The 22470-nt window shown below is 41.4% G+C and overlaps 1 protein-coding gene across 2 annotated transcripts in view; it reads left to right on the forward strand.

Moving 5' to 3' along the window:
* The window catches only part of ATAD2 (ATPase family AAA domain containing 2), a 47668-nt gene extending 27346 nt beyond the window's left edge, over positions 1-20322 (forward strand). For both annotated transcript variants that reach the window (XM_084848837.1, XM_084848836.1), the window contains exons 16-28: positions 1388-1702; positions 2809-2935; positions 4083-4269; positions 5822-6007; positions 6443-6578; positions 6698-6894; positions 8605-8764; positions 9017-9139; positions 9489-9641; positions 11449-11850; positions 13429-13562; positions 14249-14377; positions 19641-20322. In XM_084848837.1, coding sequence (XP_084704963.1) covers positions 1388-1702; positions 2809-2935; positions 4083-4269; positions 5822-6007; positions 6443-6578; positions 6698-6894; positions 8605-8764; positions 9017-9139; positions 9489-9641; positions 11449-11850; positions 13429-13562; positions 14249-14377; positions 19641-19673 — 2282 coding nt within the window. In that variant the 3' untranslated portion in view covers positions 19674-20322. The remainder of the gene's footprint in view (positions 1-1387; positions 1703-2808; positions 2936-4082; positions 4270-5821; positions 6008-6442; positions 6579-6697; positions 6895-8604; positions 8765-9016; positions 9140-9488; positions 9642-11448; positions 11851-13428; positions 13563-14248; positions 14378-19640) is intronic.
* The last annotated feature ends 2148 nt before the right edge of the window (positions 20323-22470 follow it).

Consider the following 22470-nt stretch of genomic DNA (forward strand, 5'->3'; position numbering starts at 1 on the left):
CATCACACGCGTGCGCACACACACACACAGAGTGAACTCTGAGTGTCCGTTTCAGGCCAAAAGGGCATTTGGGGGCGCATGGGAAACACAACCTAAGGTTTGCAGAAGAACAGAAAACTCTAGGAAAAAGAACACACACCAGAAAACAGGCCAGTGAGGGCTAAGCAGGCTCAGTGGATCAGGGAATGCTGACTAACTGTTGGGGCAAATCAGGAATATAAGGGAACGCTCCACACTGCAACATTTTGTTACAAGTCCCACTTGTAAAGAATTTAGTAGTTTACTTTGCACTGAATTGTAGAGTACACAAAGCCCTGTTTGCTTACAGTTTTACTAAATCACTATCCCTGTAACACAGAAAGGGTTGCTTTGGGAGATTGCTATGAATGTGAAGGACTTTGGTGTAGATGCATGTGTGTCTCAGTACAGGGGTGGGGAATCTTTTAGCCAGAGGGCTGACTTCAGTTCTATAACAGCTCTTGAAGGCTGCATTCCGAATACAAAAAGAGGTGGGGCCAAAACACCAGAATATTTTTGCTTACAGCTCTTACTGCCAGTAACTAACCCTTAGAGGCATTTCAATCTTTTGCAATGGGGGAAAACGTGCAAAAGCTGGAAAACAAAATGATCAGCGGCCAAGGAAAGGGGTGTGGCCATCTGGGGGATCGCAGAGGATCAGATTTGGTCTGTAGGCCTGATGTTCCCCACCCCGGTGTATGGTATTTTGTTGAATATACTGTTTTTAACACTGTCTGGCATGCAAAATGAGGCATTTCCATTATTTTGGGTTGCTTTTATATTGCACCACACCAACTGTGCTAAATGTTACCAATACATGGTAGGCATAAAACAGGAACACGGAACACTTATATTGGCACTATGTGAAGCTTCCCCATTATACTTAAGATGCAGTTAATAGACATCTTGCATTAATAAGATTAATATGTTGCTTAATCTAGATGGAAACAATTTAAATAACTCTGTCTTTTCTGCTTGGGACTTGTGATGGCATATTTTAAAAAAAGATGAACATGTAAACTGAGAATATAAAATATATTCATGCCTTGGCCAACATACATAAGCCCTATCAAAAAGGTTTGGTCTTGATTCTTGAAAAATGTAGAGGCAAAGTTTCTCAAACCTCTTGGGGGAAGAAAGAACTATCAAAACATTTTTCTTAGTAACATTACTCAGATTTTGGGCATGGATGGTATTGCTAAGGGTTGAAAAGTAAATTTGGGCAATAGAAATTGGATAAGTCCGGATATTCGGTGGTAGATCTTTGAATTTACCACTCATGTTTTAGATAGGAAGGAACTCATCAACTTGTGATTATATATCTGGGTGGCTTTCAGACTATTTGTAAACCTTTTGCTTTTTTTTATAGGGTATTGTGGTGCTGATATTAAGTCCATATGTGCCGAAGCAGCTTTGTGTGCCTTGCGTCGGCGTTATCCTCAAATATACACCAGCAGTACCAAATTGCAGCTGGATATCTCTTCTATTAACATAACAGCTAAGGATTTTGTGGTGGCGATGCAGAAGATCATACCTGCTTCTCAGAGGGCAGTGACCTCACCTGGCCAAGCACTCTCCACCATTTCAAAACCACTCCTTGAAAAAACACTTCAAAAAATATTGAAAGTCCTACAGAATGTGTTTCCACATGCAGAATTGGCACAAAAAGGAGGGGAGAAGTCAGGTATTTGTATATTGACGTGGAGGAGAAATACGTGGATATTTAAGCATAGCACTCATACATGTATCAGTTTCATTTTAATAAAATATTAACATGAATAATAGTATTGAAAAAACATTACCTTTTCCTCCCACATAAATGTCCAAGAAAAAAACATAGGAAAACTTGTGATGCTCCATATTGATTCTTCAGTCCTGCAAATAAGTCCACAAAAGTGATTAGACTGCCCACCAACCCACTCTTACCTATATATAATTAGCTTTGTGGCCTAAGAGAAGCAACTGTGTAACATTTGCCTAGCTGCTTGTGCGAAGATGGCTTTGTCTTGCTCCGGGGAACAAAGATAGTAGCTGTTTATAAGTCTATTATGTTTGCCGTGATTTGGGGGGTGGTACAAACTAAAGTGCTAGGTGGGGTAGCTGACTTTTAGTGCTTATATTTGTAGCCATGTAGTTTATTCATAGAATCAAGTTGCCAAGCAGACATTCTAGAAAATATAATTAAATCATTGTTCCTCTTTACTGCTAAGGAAAGGGGGCCAACTCAGACATGCTGATGACTGTGTAAGTCCCATGATTACTACTTTAGAACAGTGGATCACAGGATTAGGCTGTTGATCTCTTCTGAATGTCTCCAGGCACTTAAACATCTTATCTACAGCCTCTTACCAGTTTTACCCAGTTGAACTAAACTGAGTATTTTGACGGATTTGTCTAGTGCAGTCATCACATAGGAATTCATTTAATCACCCAAAATGTTCAAATTGGTTAGTTACTTTTGTGCTACTGGAAGATAGAGATGGGGAAGCAGAGTTTTGCTAGGAATCAAAAGTACTTGGCCTAATCCAGGCTCCCTTGAGTTCCTGTTTCTTCACAGTTAGTTCATGTTCTCTGTAGCATATGCACAGTGCTTCCTTGACCATTTTTAAGTCACTGCTTTTAGACCAACTCAGTACTGAACTGGATTATTGGACTCAGTGCAGATAAATGTTACCAATCTCCTAACCATGGGAGAGTGATGAGGAGAACAGGAGTGTTAAGTTTGTACCTAGCCTTAGGAATAAGACACAATATTCAAATGAAAATTGTGTGGTGTTTTTGGTTTTAAAGATTTTCCAAGTCATGTGTTCGACACTGACTTGCTGTACAGTGATGAAGAGGGACCACCACTGTTTGAAACAGGACATTCTCAGAGAAATTCTGATAAACGGAAACAACATTTTCTTAATTTTAACAGGTAAGTGATAAAGTAAGGTTGTGGCAAAGAACATGAGCTTCATTATTTTCATGCATGTGGTGTCTGAGGTTTGTTCTACTGTATGGGTTTCTTTGGCTCATTTTCCGCGCTGATCAGAACTGAGACTTGAAAGTGGACCATCTTTTCTGTGGCATGTTTATTTTTGGAGTGAGCTACACATATGAATACTTAAACCCTGACAGCTGCTGCTTCTATAGAAAACCAGGTGGTGCTTTGCCCTTCCCATGCCCTTGCTTTTTCCAGTGCAGCAGCAATTCTTTCCCCTCCCTATCTGTTGGTTCCAGATGTGTGTTTGTGAGGGTAAACATGCACCTGGAACTCCACAAGGAAAAGCTGTGGGGAAAGGGTTCAGCTGAAAAATAACAAATGGGGAAAGGGTTAAGCACCACTTCACTTGCCACTTTACCACTGAAAAGTCTGCCATCTTATGATATTAATTTGGCACTTTCAAAAGATACTGGTATCGCCTTCTGCTGTGGTATCTTAAATATAAGGAAGATCAGCCAAAATAATGAGAATTAATCCTTTGAGTGAAAATTAGGTACATCAGAAATTATTACAAATTAGACTATGGGTGACCAGCCAGATGGGCGATTAATAAATTTAATAAATAAATATTCTTCAGGCAGATGAATTCTTAGGCTTTGGAATGCTTTGCTCAATAATTTTTGTGTGCAAATTGGGAGAATTTCTTGTTTTAAAATACCATCTGCATAAGTCAGAGGTGGAGAACTTATTTCTTGGATTCTTCCAGGGCAAGCATTCCGCCTTGGAGGAATCCAAGGGGGTCCACAGACTGGATGAGGAACCTCTGCAGGCTGCAAGGCCATTGGTTCCCCCATACTTGGTATAAGTCATGTGTACTTTTCCACTATTTCTGTAGGTTTTATAGTGGTTGGAAACTGGTTTACAAGTTCATAAAAGCTGCTGTTTGCATGAATAGTGCATATATAATTTGAACTGAAGTACATGTGTTGATCTGGTTTGGAATGGGACAGCATACTTGAAGTTTGCTAAGCAAGGGGAGAAGAGGACTGAAAGTCTTGAGGGTGGGCTTGAATCAAACAGGATTGGAAAGCTAATTTTAAAGTTGTGTAACCAGAGATTCTCCTTTTTTAAAATATAGAAGTGCTTATCACCAGCCAACATCTTACCGACCAAGGCTCCTAATAGCAGGAGAACCAGGATTTGGACAAGCCTCTCATTTGGCTCCAGCAGTTATACATGCTTTGGAAAAATTCACTGTGTACACACTGGACCTTTCCATTCTCTTTGGAGTTGGTGCCAAAACACCTGAAGAAACATGTGGACAGGTATTTCAACTTACTGTACTGTTACTGAAGCAAGACTGACAGAATACTTGAATTTTATGAGAAGTATATGGGCAAATGTGCATACTTCAAATCCACTTCTACATTTGGATGGAAGTTTTTTTTCCTAGCAAAATGAAGTATTTTTATTTGGCCAAGATTTGAATTTGAGATACAATTATGATTGACTCTAGAATAGCCTTTTGGACTACAACTCCCATAATCCCTGACTATTGGCCATGTTGACGGGCTGATGGGAGTTGTGGTCAAAAACATCTGGAGGGCTCAGGTTGGAGAAGGCTGCTCTAGAAGCACATGAAAATCAGTCATACAGTTTTTACTTGGGTTTTTTTGTATGTTTATATCTCACTTTTGTAACATGATAGAACTAAAGGCACCCTATATGGGACGTCCAGGTGGTCTTCGATCCAGGCAGACCTAGACCTACTTAATTTATCAAAGTTGTTGCATCATGTACATCCACGCAATAGACTGGTAGCATTTAGTATTGTACTGCTTGGCTCTGATTTATTTTTTTATTAAATTGATTGGCTGTTTGGATCAGGTGATAAGCATATTTGATTTAAATGCAAGTGGCTTCCAGAAGATAGTGGAATGTTACAATATAGTTAATTGGATTCAGTTGGTCTGAAGGCACATGAGACAGCTACCTTGCTGAAGCTAAGCAGGTCTGGGTCTGGTCAGTCCTTGGAGGGGATACCACCTGGGAACTACATGTAGCCACCTTGAGTTCCATGATGGAATAAAGGTAATATATAAATGAATTAATGAAATGAATTATTTCAGATTTCAAATGAGTGAGGCAAGTAAGTGATATGAACAGAAGACTTCCAGATAGTACTTGGTTTCATAAGGCACCCCTGAAAAAATTAGCACTGCTGGTGTTCTGTTAACATGCTGTATTATACTGATTTGGTTTTCCTGCTTAGATGGTTTTAGTTCAGTTGCTGCTGTTCCTTTGTTCTAGTTTTTCACCTGGTGGTTGTTACGTGGTGTTTTATTTTATGATACGTTTATGTTTTGTTAGCCTAGTGCAGAAAGGAGGACTATACATTAACAGAATAGTCATTATTGTACAAAGTGAAAGGTATCTTTTTGATTTTCAAACTAGAAAGCTGAGAAACGTTAAATTTTACAAGAATATTGATCATCTAGTTCCAGTCATTGGCCACATCTATTGTGCAATCATAACAACACACTTGCCACCAAATAGTTCAAAATCCAAAATGCAAACCCACCCCATCTCCCATATTTGTTAATCTTGGGACCAGGACAAAACATCTTTTGGACACATGACTCGAGCAACCAGTTTTCCATGGCTGGATACACATGCAAACATGTTTTTTGCTTGTATATACAGCATATTCCTTGGTGATTTTGTGAACTAGAAGCTAGAGCAGCTGGATAGTTAACAGAATTGCTAGGGAGAAAATAATATGGATTAACAGTTAAAAAACAGCTAAATGATTGATAGATGGAAAAAGTGACCAATTCCACATCCCCTTCCCCATGACAACATTATCTTTCTTTCTAGTTGATCTGTGAAGCCAAGAGAACAGCACCAAGTATAATATATGTTCCAAATGTTCATATATGGTGGGAGACGATCGGACATACACTGCAAGCAACATTTACTACATTGTTACAGAACATTCCATCTTTTGCTCCAGTTTTGCTCCTTGCAACATCTGACATCCACCATGCAGTTTTGCCACATGAGGTACTTGATGTCAATGAGTTCGTAGGCTATCTTTTTAATCTGTTATGCTTTATTCAAAACTGCTGAACTGTTTAGCCTCATAATCAAGGCCAGGGAGTGAAGGATGCATTGTTAAAGTTTCCCCTCCTAACATGCACATTTTATTTCGTTTCTAGAGAAAAATCACAATGTTCTATTACTACTTAAAGCACTGAGGTATTCCACCACGACTCTGTACTGTGGTGAAAGTTGCAAAGTAAAATAAATTGAAATTAAATTGATTCATATCCATCAACATCTGCGTTAAAGCTATTTTCATTTTGTCAGATCGGTATTAAGCTGAACTTTGATTTTGTCTGTCACTTGTAACAAACACTCTTCTGATTTTGTATGCACACTTACTATCATATTTTCTTCTTTTTGTATTTTTCAATGGCCATACACTTCTTTTTTTAGGTACAAGAATTATTTGCTGATGGCTATGGAGAAGTTTTTAATGTCCATTTGCCTAGTGCTGAAGAGAGAAGAAAATTCTTCGAAGATTTAGTTCTTCACCAGGCTGTTAAACCACCTACATCAAAAAAAAAAGCAGGTTAGGATGTGCAGCAAATAAACTGTACAAAGTCCTGTGTTCATTGTGAGACATTGCAGATAGCTATAACCAAAATACCAGTTCTTAAACTTCTCAAAATTTTCTAATTTGTTTTTAAGTTTTGCAGGCTTTAGAAGTATTGCCGGTAGTAGCACCACCTGAACCACGGCAGCTGACAGAAAAGGAGGTCAAACAACTTGAGGGGCAAGAAGAAGATACTTTACGTGAACTCAGGATTTTCTTAAGGAATGTTACTCACAGGCTTGCCATTGACAAACGTTTCAGAGCCTTTACTAAACCAGTTGACTTGCATGAGGTAACAATTAGGATTTTATCTCTGCTTAGCAAATAAACTATTACCTTGTTCCAAATAAATGCTTCATTTTCAAGAAATTAAATAACTATGGAAGGCAAAAGGAAGAGGGGCCGATCAGGAGCAAGATGGATGGATGATATTCTGGAGGTGATGGACTGGACCTTGGGGGAGCTGGGGGTAGCGACGGCCGACAGGAAGCTCTGGTGTGGGCTCGTCCATGAAGTCGCAAAGAGTTGGAAGACAACATGGAAGGCAAAACCTGATCATGACCTGCCAAAATTGGGAATTTGTTTTGCCACTTCTGCATCTTACAATGGTTCAGTGACATGGAGCTAGAAGTCTTCTTGTAGGGTGTCTTGCTTGGTTTTTGCTCACCTGCATTGTGAACACCCTTGCACTGCCCTTCTCCAGCTCTCTCCCCTTAATTGCTCCTTCGGCCTCCTCCCTTTATTCTCCTTCTCAAACCCACCTTCAGTGTCCCTAGCCCAGGGGAGGGCAACCACTTTTGGTCCAGGGGCCAGATTACTACCACCACCTCGGACCAAGCCAGCAGGCTGGATGATGTCAAGGGGCGGGGCTTCACCCCTGAAGATCTTCCCTTCCATGGCATCATCCGCCCTGTCCACTTTTTAAAAATTCTCCAGAGACAGAGGCATGGAGCTCCATTACTTGACTCTTTCTGCACAGGGAAAGGGACTTGGCTGGGGCTTGCAGGAGCTAGCTCCTTCCTCTGCCAATCCTGTCGTGGTCGGGGCGCAAGCAGCATGGGAACTGGTGCAGGGTTTGCCCACTGCTGCCCTAGCTTCTGGGTTGAGCACTTCTCAACATGTGTACCTCTCCTTGCCTTAAGGATTTCTGGCTCAGTGTTTGATGCTTTAAGCCTAGGAGAGAGGAGAAAAGGTCCCCATGTGTACAGGCCATAATGCTATCCTGTAGGTATGTCTCCTTTCAAAATGTAAAAATTCAGTAGCTCTTTAAGATTCAGAGGAAAGGGCAGCTCTTATAAGACTGCCTTGTGTAAATATAGAGCCATATGCACAGCCACAGTATAAGCCCTGAATACTAGAGGATATTCTGGCAGAGATTTTTCTCAGAACCTGCTATCTAGGATCCTCTAACTTGGTGATAGTAGGGATTGAACCTGGGACCTTCTACATGCAAAGGATGGTCTCTACCAGTGAGCTATACATTCTTCCTCAAAGGGTTATCTGGCTGGCCTCTGTTTAAAAATTAGATGGACCCTCCATCTGATCTAGCAGGACAACCCTAAGCCTTTTATGTTAGTGTTGTCCTAGCCACTCATCTAGTCTCCTTGAGGCAGTCTTAACACACTGTAGGCTCCAGTCATTCGTTAGTCCAGTGTGGCACAAATGATTCTGCCTTTTGCTTTTTTTCCAGTTTTGTTTATTTAAAACATATCTTGGCCACCTTTCAGGGCAGAAGCCCTCCCAAGGCAGCTCACAGCAATAAAATACATTAAAATAGTTAAAATATTAAACAATAAAAACATAACACAATAAAATAGTGATAAACAACGACAATATCAGTATCCTGGTACAAAATATGTTCTCCGAAAAATATAACTTCAGTAACTTAAAGGCCAACATCATAAGGGGTCAAACGTTCTTAAAATACATCAATGATACAAGATATTTTGTTTGTAGCTTAAGTGAAACATTTCTAAGTTTGCTTCTTATATTATACTTGCAGGTACCAGACTATGTCACAGTTATCAAGCAGCCAATGGATCTTTCAACGGTTATTTCAAAAATTGACCTTCACCAATATCTGTCTGCCAAAGACTATCTGAAAGATATTGACCTCATTTGTAGCAATGCATTGGAGTACAATCCAGATCGAGACCCTGGAGGTGAGCACATAGTTGGCTGCTGTTTAACATTTCGGATTCAGATACCTCAGTATGTTTATCTTTGTGTTAAAACAGCAATGTTTTAAAAGCTATCCTATATACATTTTGCTCTTTATTTTTTAAAAACTCACACTTATTTGGAAAAATGGCTGTGGTGCAATGCGGGAGTCTAAATACTACATAAAGTTAATGGAAACTTCCTACTAGCTGATTTAGCTGCTACAGTGTATTTTTCTGTGAGTTCATTTTTAGATCGCCTCATTAGACACAGAGCCTGTTCTCTCAGAGATACAGCATATGCAATCATTAAAGAAGAAATGGATGAAGACTTTGAACAACTTTGTGAAGAAATTCAAGAGTCTCGTAAAAAAAGAGGTTTGCATTGTTCTCATACATTAATACTTAAAAATGCAACTATGATGTAGTTCTTTTAATTTGGCTAAGATCCAAAGAGTACACCTAAGATGCATGCATGCAAAGGGGCACCCTGTTTCCATTTACAGCCCCTTGTACGGTATCAAATGCCTCGCCCACAGGTTCCTCAACCTGCTGGAGCAGTGCTGTGTGTGCACACATGCGTACGGACACAAAGGGCAATAGGGGGAGAGCTTAAAAGACTCAGTTTGCATGCAGTGGATCCCAGACTCTCATATGTTCCTACATATAGATGTGTAGTTCAGCAATGTTTAGTAAAATATGGTTACAGCAATTTGTTATTTTAAAGGTTGCAGCTCCTCAAAATATGCTCCATCTTACTATTATGTAATGCCAAAGCAGAATACCACCCTGGAGCACAAGAAATTGGATTCTGAATGTGGTGAGAAACTAAAAATCCCTCCGGTACCTCTGGATGCTAGTTCTCCTTCCCTTTCTAATGGTAAGTGCTAGTTTATTAGTTGTGTGTGTGTGTGTGTGTGTGTGTGTGTGTAATTACAATGTTTCTGAAGTGGTTTCAAGCCTTATATTTAAGCAAAAAGGTAATGTAATAGTACACATTATTAGGATGCAATGCTTTATAGGCTTTGAATGGAATAACATCCAGGTTTCAAAATGTAAACTTACTCTTCGTGCTCTTGGTTTAGTCCCATGTGTGGCAGAGCCTCATTCAGGAAACATCTAAAGCAAGAGAAGAGTTTTGGAAGGCACCCCATCACCACTTTTCAGTTGTATGCTTAAGGGGGAAATGAATCCCACCTGCTCCTTTCCAACTGCCAGATCAGGAGCATTAGGGAACATACTTGGTTAGATGGGAGGCGGTGGGTGCCACAGTTTTCTTTTTCTCAGTTTTTTCTTTATTGTCCTACCTTTTTCTCTTTTATTGATCTGGTTCACACAACACGCCAGGCTCATCAGGGGTTGTCTGGCAACATTTGAACTTGGCCACCCTCAGTTTGTTTTAGGGTTATGGGAAGGTTGTTTAACTTTCAAATAACCCTCAGTGGCCAGGTTCGCATGACATGGCAATCCCCAGATGAGGGTTGTATATTAAAAATGTCACCTGCACATATCGCTGCTCATTGTGGGTTAAATAATGCAATGTGAGCTGCAGGGTGTTGAGCAAACTGACCCTCTCGTCTATTTTGGGAGGTTTTTTTTCCTTTTCTACAGCACCTTTGGTATATGGGGTTGTAAGGCACCTCCCTGAGCTCTTACCACCTAGACGTTGCCTTTTTCCACAAGTGCACATCTTATGGTGGGAAGCTACCTCATTCTATCTGTAGTTCTTCAAATGGTCACACAACCCACTCTACTGACCTGGTGCAGGTTCCCCTTCACTTCTGCTCTCATGGCCACTAAGTTGGTTGGAAGTCTGAATAGGAGCCTGGAGGGTGGGAATGCCCACCAAAACTCCTCTTTAGTTTTAAAAGCTTCCTAAATTAGACACTGCAGATGCAAAACCAATCTGTGCAACTGAACAGATATAGATAAGCAATCTGTCTCTGGCTTTACGTCACTGTATCAAGTCTCCCATCTGTTTCTTCTCCTCCCTTTCCCAATTCTCCTCAGGAAACTTGAGCCCTCTCAGCGTTGGTATTGGCCAACACTGGTATTGCTCTTCGTGTCTGAAGGCTGAACCTGGAAACAGCAACCTAGTGCTATATACAACATGTCACCTTTTTCTCTTTGAAAATCCCAAAATATGTATAGTCTGTTCAGGGACTAAATATAGGATAATGGGGGTGGGGTGGGGTGGGGAGATGCATATGTTTCTATAGCTAGGATGGATGAATCTGTCAGCTTCGCTTTCTCCCAGATAGGAATTTTTTTAAATCTTAAGTTCTTTCAACCCACATATGAAGAATTTCATGTGTTCTATTAAGTTCTAAACAAAAATGAACCAAAACAAAATTCTCACTGAAATTCAGTAAGTATAGCTACTCCCAGCATGGAGAAGACCATGTAGTACCTCACTGCCATATAGTTGTTAAAGATGAAGAGCCTGTTAGAAAAAAGAGGGGGCAACGCTACTTCAACACCACCAGGGAAGACCAACGGTCCTTTAATGTGGAAGCTCATAAGCAAATATTTATAGTGATGACTTTTGCAACTTAACAGTTTCTTAAAGGACCATCATGTCCCCTACAAAATTTGTTCTAAGAGTCCTCATTGTTTTGGGGTGTGTTGTTGTTGTTGTTTTTAGGAAAGATGAAATTAAAATTAGTTTGATTATACCCTTTTTGTAGCTTTATCAAAGAGAAAACTCAGAAGAAAGAGCCGATGGTGCTTGGGTAACCTAGCAAAGCGGAAGAAGACTTCTCACTTCAATAAAGAGAACAAAGCTCCAGAAGAAGAGCAAGATGAAGCAGAGAGTGATGGAGAAGAATGTCAGGAAAATCATGACTCCAGCATAGAGCAAGTGGAAGTTGAAATAACTCAGACTTCATTAGAAGAAACTGATATTGTTCTTCCAGAGCAGCACGCAAATGGCTGTGTAAATAAATATACTGTGGATGAGAGTGAGCAAACTGTTGATAGTAGTACTAAGTGTAGATCTGAGAAGGGCCACAAGGATACTGAATGTTCAGAACAAAGCAAAGGGTGTAATGGGGACCTAATGGAACATACATTAGAGAAGGACACTAATGGTAAGTAGAAAGTCATCTGTTGGAGTATCTGAACACACAGTTTACATTAGTTGCTTGATTTCTCTTCCCACTCCACCACGTTCTCTGAGATGACAACACTGTACTGCTTTTCATTACTATTTTTCACAGATTTTGCCCAAATGAGCCTAGTCTGCCCTTTTCAGTGCTTGTCTTAAAGTACTTGTAAAACTGTTCAGCAAGTTTCATGTTCGGTGAAATATGGACTATGCCAGGGGCTTATTGAACTGACACGTCTCCATTATATTGCTAGAAGTAATGTCCTTTGTTTTTTCCCATGTGTCCTCAGACTAATATTTTATACAGTACAAAATTCATGATACTTACAATATTCCAAAACCTTTCTGTTTGGGGTGGTGTTAATGGCTGGGGCTAACCTCAAATTGGGAGTGGGTCTGTTTAGTTTGGGAGTTTGATGTTTCAAAATCTTACATTTGACTTGTGATTTTTAAGTTGCTTTTCCTGAGGTAACATTGTACATAGAATCGCAGGCTTAGATTTGCACTGTACCCTTTCCCACTAACTTGAGAGTAAATCCCATTGTATTTAATGGATAATTATTTTATAGATGTGCATAGAATTGAGGTTGTTAAATAGTAGTAATGAATCTCAAAACTCTGGAGAAGTTGTAACCGAACAGAAAAAGTAAAGCAAGGGTAGCTTATCACGTAAGGGTAGATAAAAAGAAAATCATGGTATTAAAAATCTGATTTTGCTTCTCCATAGAAGTCATGTATGAGTGTCAAATAACATTTTCTTAAATTGAGGAACATGTTACAAATGTCAAAGTAGCTAGTAGACTATATCAAAACACATGCTTATATGCACACCTAATAATGCCTTACTCAGAATGTGTGCATACATTTCCTTCTCAGTTTTGGTGACTTGTTTATGTGTCTTCATGTTCAAACACAGCTGTACATATTGTATCACATACTAATGAACTATGTATCCCTATTCTTTAGATTGGCATACACCCCATACTGCTTTACCTTGACTGCTATGCAAAGAAGAAGCTGTCTCTTCCCCACTCTTACCTTTCCTGTCTAATACCAATGTTACTGGCATTGGGAAGAAATTGAGAGGCCAAGTCTGATCTCTTTCTTCCTTGTTCCATTGCTGAACAGCATCAATAACATGGATTTTTTAATTGCTTTGTTTTTGTGTTATCCCACATATATCTGTGTACTAGTCTTTGAACAGATGATACTCTAAGAGAATGGAGGACCCACAAGCTAAACAGGGATTTTAAGTTCCCTCTAGATGCAATTGCTTCCCATCTTTAGGAGCAGTCAATTTTATAAGCACCTCTTGGGTCTTTGCCACTGTGAGGCTTGTCTATGCCTTTGAATTCTGATGGATGAGAGTTGGCTTGCACTCCCTTTTAATAGTAGTGGAGAGCATTGTCCATCTTGTTCCCTGTGCAGGCACACATGTACAACTTAACATTAGCCATAAATATAATACTGCTTTCTTTGCTTATCTTACATAATTATGTTCCTCAGTTGCATTCTAATAGTAGCACTACTGTTCATTCTAGCTTCGTTTTTGTTCCTCTAGATGTATCTATGCTTCGCATGACCCGTGCAAGGCGCTCTCAGGTGGAGCAGCAACATCTCATCAGTGTTGAAAAAGCTATGGAGATTCTCTCAGAGCAAATACCACCACTCATTGTGGACTATGCAAAGCTTGATGTAGGTTTATACTGAAGTAATATGAAATAACTGAAATAAACCATAAAGTGAATGTATCTTAAACCTAAGTTAATATAAGGCTTCTGATGCCATGGGTGCATGCTACTTGAAGTTTGACACTTTAAAACTGGCAGAAAATTCATTTTATAAGAGTTTTACCTTTTAAGAACTGGTACCTGAGTTTTCTTCTCCCCCCCCCCCCCCATCCCCTTTTCCTTTTGTGTCATGTCGTTTAGACTGTTAGCCCCAGGGGCTGTCTTGTGATTTGTAAGCTGCTCTGGTAGCTTTTTCAGCTGAAGAGCAGAGTAAACATCTTTTGAATAATTAAATACATCTATAGGAGTAGAGCAGTCAACTTGGTGATCTCCTTCAATTAGTAATTAAATTACAATGAGCTCACATTTCCCTGCCTTCATCATAGCTGGAATATAAATTACGCTTTAGATATTTTGTACAGAGACTGTTGCTAGTCCAGTGAACTGAAATGCATGTGTTGGAGGACCCAAAGAAAGACACTAAATTACAGTTCAAACTCAAGAGCTTAAGGGAAGAGTGGGGAAGGAAATAGAGAAATCCAGAAACAACTGAGATGCACATACAGACAATCCACATAGGCCTCTGTATTGTAGCCCATGTCTCATTGCTAAGAAAGTAAGGGAAGCGTTTTGTTTTTGTTTTTTCCTCAGGAATTACTGGAAATAGTTACTGAGAAAAGTAGAAACTACACTATACTTCAGTTGGAAAAACTTTATGCCTTGCTCAGCCAATGTATTTATCGATGTCGCAAAGACTATGACAAAACCAAATTGATCCAGGTATAGTATTTTACACAAATGTATTCTTGTGAATATTTAAACCTATGCATCCCACCGTATGATGGATAATGCCTTATAGCAGATACCAAGACTTTGAGTTATACTGTGTGTTTTTTTACACTAACCTTTGTGCTGTTCTAGTAGTCTCTCTCAATTGAAATGTCCTTTGAGAGTAAACTTGTTGTTCAGTCGTTAAGTCGTGTCCAACTCTTCGTGACTCCATGGACCATAGCACACCAGGCCTTCCTGTCCTCCGCTCTCTCCCGGAGTGTGCTCAAGTTCATATTCATTGCATCAGTAATGCTATCTAGCCATCTCATCCTCTGCCGTCCCCTTCTCCTTTTGCCTTCAATCTTTCCCAGCATCAGTGACTTTTCTCTTCGCATTTGGTGGCCAAAATATTTGAGCTTCAGCTTCAGTATCTGTCCTTCCAATGAGCAGTCAGGGTTGATTTCCTCTAGGATTGACTGATTTGACCTCCTTGCAGTCCAGGGGACTCGTAAGAGTCTTCTCCAGCACCACAGTTCGAAACCATCAATTCTTTGGCGCTCAGCCTTCCTTACAGTCCAACTCTCACAGCCATATGTTGCTACTGGGAAAACCATAGTTTTGATTATGCGGACCTTTGTTGGCAAGGTGATGTCTCTGCTTCTTACGATGCTGTCGAGGTTTGCCATAGCTTTCCTCCCAAGGAGCAAGCGTCTTTTAATTTCATGGCTACAGTCACTGTCTGCGGTGATCTTGGAGCCCAAGAAAATAAAATTTGTCACTGCTTCCATTTCTTCCCCTTCTATATGCCAGGAAGTGATGGGGCCAGATGCCATGATCTTAGTTTTTTTAATGTGGAGTTTCAAACCAGCTTTTGCACTCTCCCCTTTCACCCTCAACAAGAGGCTCTTTAGATCCTCTTCGCTTTCTGCCATTAGGGTGGTATTGTCTGCGTATCTGAGGTTGTTGATAATTCTCCCAGCAATCTTAATTCCGACCTGTGAGTCATCAAAACCGGCGTTTCTCATGACGTACTCTGCATATAAGTTAAATAAGCAGGGCGACAATATGCAGCCTTGTCGTACTCCTTTCCCAATTTTGAACCAATCGGTTGTTCCGTGTCCGGTTCTTACTGTTGCTTCTTGTCCCTCGTACAGGTTTCTCAGGAGACAGGTAAGGTGGTCTGGTACTCCCATCTCTTTCAGAATTTGCCACAGTTTGTTGTGATCCACACAATCAAAGGCTTTAGCGTAGTCGATGAAGCAGAAATAGACGTTTTTCTGGAATTCTCTTGCTTTCTCCGTGATCCAGCGAATGTTGGCGATTTGATCTCTAGTTCCTCTGCCTCTTCAAAACCCAGCTTGTACTTCTGGGAGTTCTCGGTTCACATGCTGCTGAAGCCTAGCTTGTAGGATTTTGAGCATCACCTTGCTGGCATGTGAAATGAGCGCAATTGTACGGTAGTTTGAACACTCTTTGGCATTGCCCTTCTTTGGAATTGGAATGTAGACCTTTTCCAGTCTTGTGGCCACTGTTGACTGTTCCAAATTCGTTGGCATATTGAGTGCAGCACTTTAACAGCATCATCTTTTAGGATTTTAAATAGCTCAGCTGGAATACTGTCATCTCCGCTAGCTTTGTTGTTAGTAATGCTTCCTAAGGCCCACTTGATTTCACACTCTAGGATGTCCGGCTCAAGTTCAGTGACCACACTATCATGGCTATCAGGGACATTAAGATGTTTCCTGCATAGTTCTTCTGTGTATTCTTTCCACCTCTTCTTAATCTCATCTGCTTCTGTGAGGTCCCTGCCTTCTTTGTCCTTTATCATGCCCGTCTTTGCACAAAATGTTCCCTTGACATCTTTGATTTTCTTGAAAAGATCTCTAGTCTTTCCCATTCTATTGTTTTCCTCGATTTCTTTGCATTGTTCATTTAAGAAGGCCTTCTTGTCTCTCCTTGCTGTTCTCTGGAACTCTGCATTCAGTTGGATATATCTTCCCCTGTCTCCTTCGCTTTTCGCTTCCCTTCTTTCTTCAGCTACTTGTAAAGCCTCATCAGACAGCCACTTTGTTTTCTTGCATTTCTTTTTCTTTGGGATGGATTGAGTTGCTGCTTCCTGAACAGTGTTAGGGACCTCCGTCCATAGTTCCTCAGGCACTCTGTCTATCAGGTCTAATCCCTTAAATCTATTCCTCACCTCCACTGTATATTCCTAAGGGATATGATTTAGGTCATACCTGAATGGTTTAGTGGTTTTCTCTACGTTCTTCAATTTAAGCCAAAATTTTGCAACAAGAAGCTCGTGATCTGAGCCACAGTCAGCTCCAGGTCTTGTTCTTACTGACTGTATAGAGCTTCTCCATCTTTGGCTGCAAAGTACATAATCAATCTGATTTTGATATTGACCATCTGGTGATGTCCATGTGTAGAGTCACCTCTTGTGCTGTTGGAAAAGCGTGTTTGCTATGATCAGCGTGTTCTCTTGACAGAACTCTATTAGCCTTTGTCCTGCTTCATTTTGTACACCAAGGCCATGCTTGCCTGTTATCCCGATTATTTCTTGACTTCCTACTTTAGCATTCCAATCCCCTATGATGAAGAGGACATCTTTTTTTGGTGTTAGTTCTTGAAGGCGTTGTAGGTCTTCATGGAACTGATCAACCTCAGCTTCTTCGGCCTCAGTGGTTGGGGCATAGACTTGAATTAATGTGATGTTGAATGGTTTGCCTTGGATTCGTACTGAGATCATTCTGTCGTTTTTGAGATTGTACCCCAGTACTGCTTTTTCCACCCTTTTATTGACTGTGAGTGCTACTCCATTTCTTCTAAGGGATTGTTGCCCACAGTTGTAGATACAATGGTCACCTGAATTAAATTCGCCCATGCTTGTCCATTTTAGTTCGCTGATTCCCAAGATGTCGATGTTCAACCTTGCCATCTCATGCTTGACCACCTCCAGCTTACCTTGATTATTTGATCTTACATTCCAGGTTCCTAAACAATATTGTTCTTTACAGCATCGGATTTTCTTTTCACCACCAGACACATCCACAGCTGAGTGTCCTTTTGGCTTTGGCCCAGCCGCTTCACTCTTTCTGGCGCCACTTGGAAATTCCCTCTGCTGTTCTCCAGTAGTATATTGGACACCTTCCGACCTGAGGGGCTCATCTTCCGGCGTCATCTCTTTTAGCCTTGTGATACATTCCATGGGGTTTTCTTGGCAAGAATACTGGAGTGGGTTGCCACTTCCTTCTCCAGTGGACCACATTTTGTCAGAACTCTCTGCCATGACCTGTCCGCCTTGGGTGGCCCTGCACGGCATAGCGTATGGCTTCACTGAGTTACGCAAGCCCCTTCACCACAACAAGGCAGTGATCTATGAAGGGGGAGAGTAAACTACATATCACAGATATATTAGATTTGACTCCATGTTGCCATTTTCAGTTGAGGCTAGGGATGTACAGACTTTTTTAAATCCATTGCATCTGTGGTTTGCAGATTGTCAAGCATGCTTTGTTCTGTTGTCCATTCATAGATGGAATTGTTTCCCCACCCCTTCAGAATAGTATGCCAAAAAAATTCAGTTGCAAGTTACGCAACTTTTGCTGGCACATAACAAAATGGTCCCGAATTCCATGGAATCTGTGGATCAAATTCATAGAAATCGAAAGTCATTTGAATCCATTTCGGATTTTTCCGACATCCCTCGTTGAGGCCATAGTCATACTTGCCAACTTCTACTTTCGATGTTTGTGTTGTATACAACCTACATATGTAAACCTGTTGCCTTCTTCAGTTCCTTGTATATTAGCATATCTGGTCTTCCCTTTTGATGGGTTGTTGTTGTTCAGTCGTGTCCGACTCCTTGTGACCCCATGGACGACAGCATGCCAGGCCTTCCTGTCCTCCGCTCTCTCCTGGAGTGTGCTCAAGGTCATATTCATTGCATCGGTGATGCTATCTAGTCATCTCATCCTCTGCCATCCCCTTCTCCTTTTCCCTTCAATCTTTCCCAGCATCAGGGTCTTTTCCAGTGAGTTTTCTCTTTGCATTAGGTGGCCAAAATATTTGAACTTCAGCTTCAGTATCTGTCCTTCCAATGAGCACTCAGGGTTGATTTCCTTTAGGATTGACCTCTTTGCAGTCCAGGGGACTCGTAAGAGTCTTCTCCAGCAACACAGTTCGAAAGCATCAATTCTTTGGCGCTCAGCCTTCCTTACAGTCCAGCTCTCACAGCCATACGTTGCTACTGGGAAAACCGTAGCTTTGATTATATGAACCTTTGTCGGCAAGGTGATGTCTCTGCTTCTTACTATGCTGTCTAAGTTTGCCATAGCTTTCCTCCCAAGGAGCAAGCGTCTTTTAATTTCATGGCTACAGTCACCGTCTGCGGTGATCTTGGAGCCCAAGAAAATAAAATCTGTCACTGCTTCCATTTCTTCCCCTTCTTTTGATGGGTTATTCTATGGGAATTCAGTTATCCCTAAGGATGTATAGACATCATTTAGCTTTCATTATCCTCAGTTTTAAAGCACCACTGAGAATTGATGCAAGTGGATATATTCTTGCTTTTAAATAGGCATAGTTTGAATCTTCTAAACTCTTGTACAGAACTCTGCCCCAACTTAAATATCCTGACCTTGTCAATATGGATAAAAGATGTCCAGGGTATGCAAGTAGTTCAAACATAAGTTGGGACACAATTACTAAAATCTAATATTTGCTAATGAGAGGACTTTTCAGAATGTTATCTTCAGTCTACATACAAAATGTGGGTTTCTGAACCCATGGCAGTGTGTGGTGGCTGTGATTTCGTCTTCCTACTAGTGTTGAGTTTCTTTATTTCTCCAAAATAATCACATTGAAGGAGTCATGACTGCAGCCAGCCCCCTCGTGTATGTCCTTTGACTCCCCCTCAAGAATGTCTTTTGACTCCATACAAAGTACTCATTTTAATTCTTCATTAAAAGCTGGAGAAAGTACTCATTTTAATACTTCGTTAAAATTGGGGAAAGTACTCAGTTCTTATCACCAGAACAGTGACTCTGGCAATACTTGTCTCTTGGTTACCTTTCCACAAGAAACTGAGGAACTGTCGTACAATTTTTGTTCTACTCTTTGAATGGAAATATAAGAGACACTGCTCTTCCCTCCGAAACTGCAGCATAAATCTGTATATGTCATATGTGAAGAGCATAAAGATACTTAGCAAAATTACCTATTAAATGCTGTTGGACTGTACTTTTATTATTGGTGCTTTTTTCCATTTCAGGAAATGACAAGAGAAATCGCAGCCTTCAATTAATTCCATCCATGAAATATTCTAATTTCAAATGTTTATCAGCAATTAATTTGAGACCAAATATTATCTATGTACAATAGATTTGGCTAATGTGATGTTCTTGATTCTACCCAGCATGGGTGCAGAAGCCATGACCTTGTAACAAATTGGAAGCTAGAACTAAAGAGGGCAAGTGGTCTTACCATGATGCCTAACAATTTTCATAATGTGTGTTTGGTTTTTTGTTCTTTTTAAAACCTCTCTTATAGCTATCAGATAATAATATGTGTTTTTAAAACAAAACAAAACTACTTTGGGGAGGAAGAATATTAAAGTTTTAAACGTACGTATACATTGCATCACTTTTTCCCTGTAAATTGAATTAAAATACATGCTAATTTCTTTCAACATTTTTCAGTCAAATCATGTATATATGTTGAACATGTATTTAAAAATACAGTTGGTATCTTAACATCCCATATGGTTTTAAAGCAAGTGACAGAACACTTTGTGTTCTAGTTTCCCACATTTCCAATAGCATACATGTTATCATTGCACTAATTCTTACAGTGTTAATACAATGTGCATTATCTCTTTACTGCTCTAAGTGTTATGTAATATATAAATGTTAAATTTTAATGGCTAAAATAAATTTCTGTACTCTTAACATTGGCAAACTTTTCTTTCTGTTACAATAAGAGGGCAGAACTGTGAACTCTCAAATCTAACTTGTTGCAAGGCATTAGGATAAGGTGAAGGTGCCCTTCAACTGATGGAGAGGAGCTCCACAGGAAGGGGCACAATGCCCTCTAAGAGCTCCATAGGCACAGCTGTATTGGTGGTGGTGTTCCTGCAGCTAGTATTCCGTGCACCGTGGATACAGTTAGCGAGCGAGAGGCGGCCTGTGACAAACCAGTTTTGTGGGATCGGTTCCAGCTTCTTTCTGATGCAGTGGACAAGGTGCTTTCATCTGTAAGGCCAACCACCTGCTTACTTGATCCTTGCCCATCTTGGCTCATTATGGGCTGCAGAGAGAGATTGGGTGAGGGGATCAGGGCGGTGGTGAATGCCTCCCTTGAGGAGGGAGTGATGCCAGTAGCCCTCAAGGAGGCAGTGATAAGACCACTCTTAAAGAAGCCCTCCTTGGATCCCCAAGTTCTGAACAACTTTCGCCCAGTCTCAAATCCGCCATTTTTGGGCAAGGTGACTGAGCGGGTGGTGGCGATGCTGTTGAAGGCGCACTTGGAAGAAGCCGATTATCTGGATCCATTTCAATCAGGCTTCAGGCCCGAGCATGGGACAGAAACGGCCTTGGTCGCCTTGGTGGATGATATGAGGAGGGCTCTGGATAGGGGCAAATGCTCCTTCCTTTTTCTCGACCTCTCAGCGGCTTTTGATACCGTTGACCACGGTATCCTCCTGGACCGCCTGGAGGGGTTGGGCATTGGAGACATGGTACTGCGGTGGTTCTGGTCCTTCCTCTCCGGCAGGTACCAGAGGGTAGCACTGGGGGAGGAGGTTTCAGACCCGTGGCTGCTCACTTGTGGGGTGCCACAGGGTTCCATCCTCTCCCCGATGCTATTTAACATCTATGTGAAGCCGCTGGGGGCTATCATCAGGTTTGGGGTGCGGTCATCAATATGCGGATGACACGCGGCTCTACTTCTCGTTCAAATCTTCACCAAGGTTGGCCGTAGAATCCCTGTCCAAATGTTTGGAGACGATGAGTGGCTGGATGGGGAGGAATAAACTGAAGCTGAACCCTGGCAAGACCGAGGTACTTTTGGTGGGAGACAGGAGGTTGGGGGATGTTGACCTGGTGTTGAATGGGGTACGGCTACCCTTGAAAGACTAGGTCCACAGCCTGGGGGTCATTTTGGACTCCCAGCTATCCATGGAGGCTCACGTGTCAGCTGTGAGCCAGACAGCACTGTACCAACTCTGTCTGATACGGCTGCTGCGCCCCTATCTTCCGGACCATTTGCTCCCATTGGTCGTACATGCCCTGGTCTCCTCTTGTTTAGGCTACTGTAATGCGCTCTACATGGGGTTACCCTTGAAGACAGTTCGGAAGCTGCAGCTGGTGCAGAACGCGGCAGCTCGCCTGATTAAAGGCAGCTGCCGGCGAGATCACATCACTCCAGTGCTGAAGGAGTTGCACTGGTTACCAGTGGTTTTCTGGGCCAAATTCAAGGTGTTGGTTTTGACCTTTAAAACCCTATATGGTTCCGGCCCAGCCTATCTCAAGGAACACCTCCAGCAACACCAGACAGGCCGCTTAACAAGATCAACCTCGGATGGCCTTCTCGCTGTCCCATCAGCCAGGACAGCTAAGACTGGTGGGGACGAGGGAGAGGGCCTTCTCTGTGGTGGCCCCCACTCTGCGGAACTCCCTCTCTAGGGAACTCTGCCATGCCCCCTCTTTAATGAGCTTCCGCCATGCATTAAAAACATGGTTGTTCAGGCAAGCATTTGGGGTGGGTTAGGGTATTTTTAGAAAAAAAATTTTACTGTAGAATTTTATTGTTTCAAACTGTTTTATTATACACTCTGTACATCGCCCAGAGTGGCTGGGTGACCAGCCAGATGGGTGATTAATAAATTTAATAAATAAAAATAAAATATCTGACAGAAGGCCCTGAAACCGTACACTGGCAGATCCAAAGCCCCTCTCTTCCCTGGGGGGGCCCCATGATTCGGCCACTCACCTATACCAGCTCCATATAGGAATTTTGCCTCCCGTTATAACCCACAGAAGGGAAGATTACAACACAGGATCATGAGCAAGCAGGACTCTGGATGAGGCAGTAGATTCTCTGCT

The sequence above is a fragment of the Heloderma suspectum genome, chromosome 4, assembly GCF_057233095.1.
Source record: "Heloderma suspectum isolate Gila_16-S chromosome 4, 16-S_ref, whole genome shotgun sequence".
Taxonomy (NCBI): domain Eukaryota; kingdom Metazoa; phylum Chordata; class Lepidosauria; order Squamata; family Helodermatidae; genus Heloderma; species Heloderma suspectum.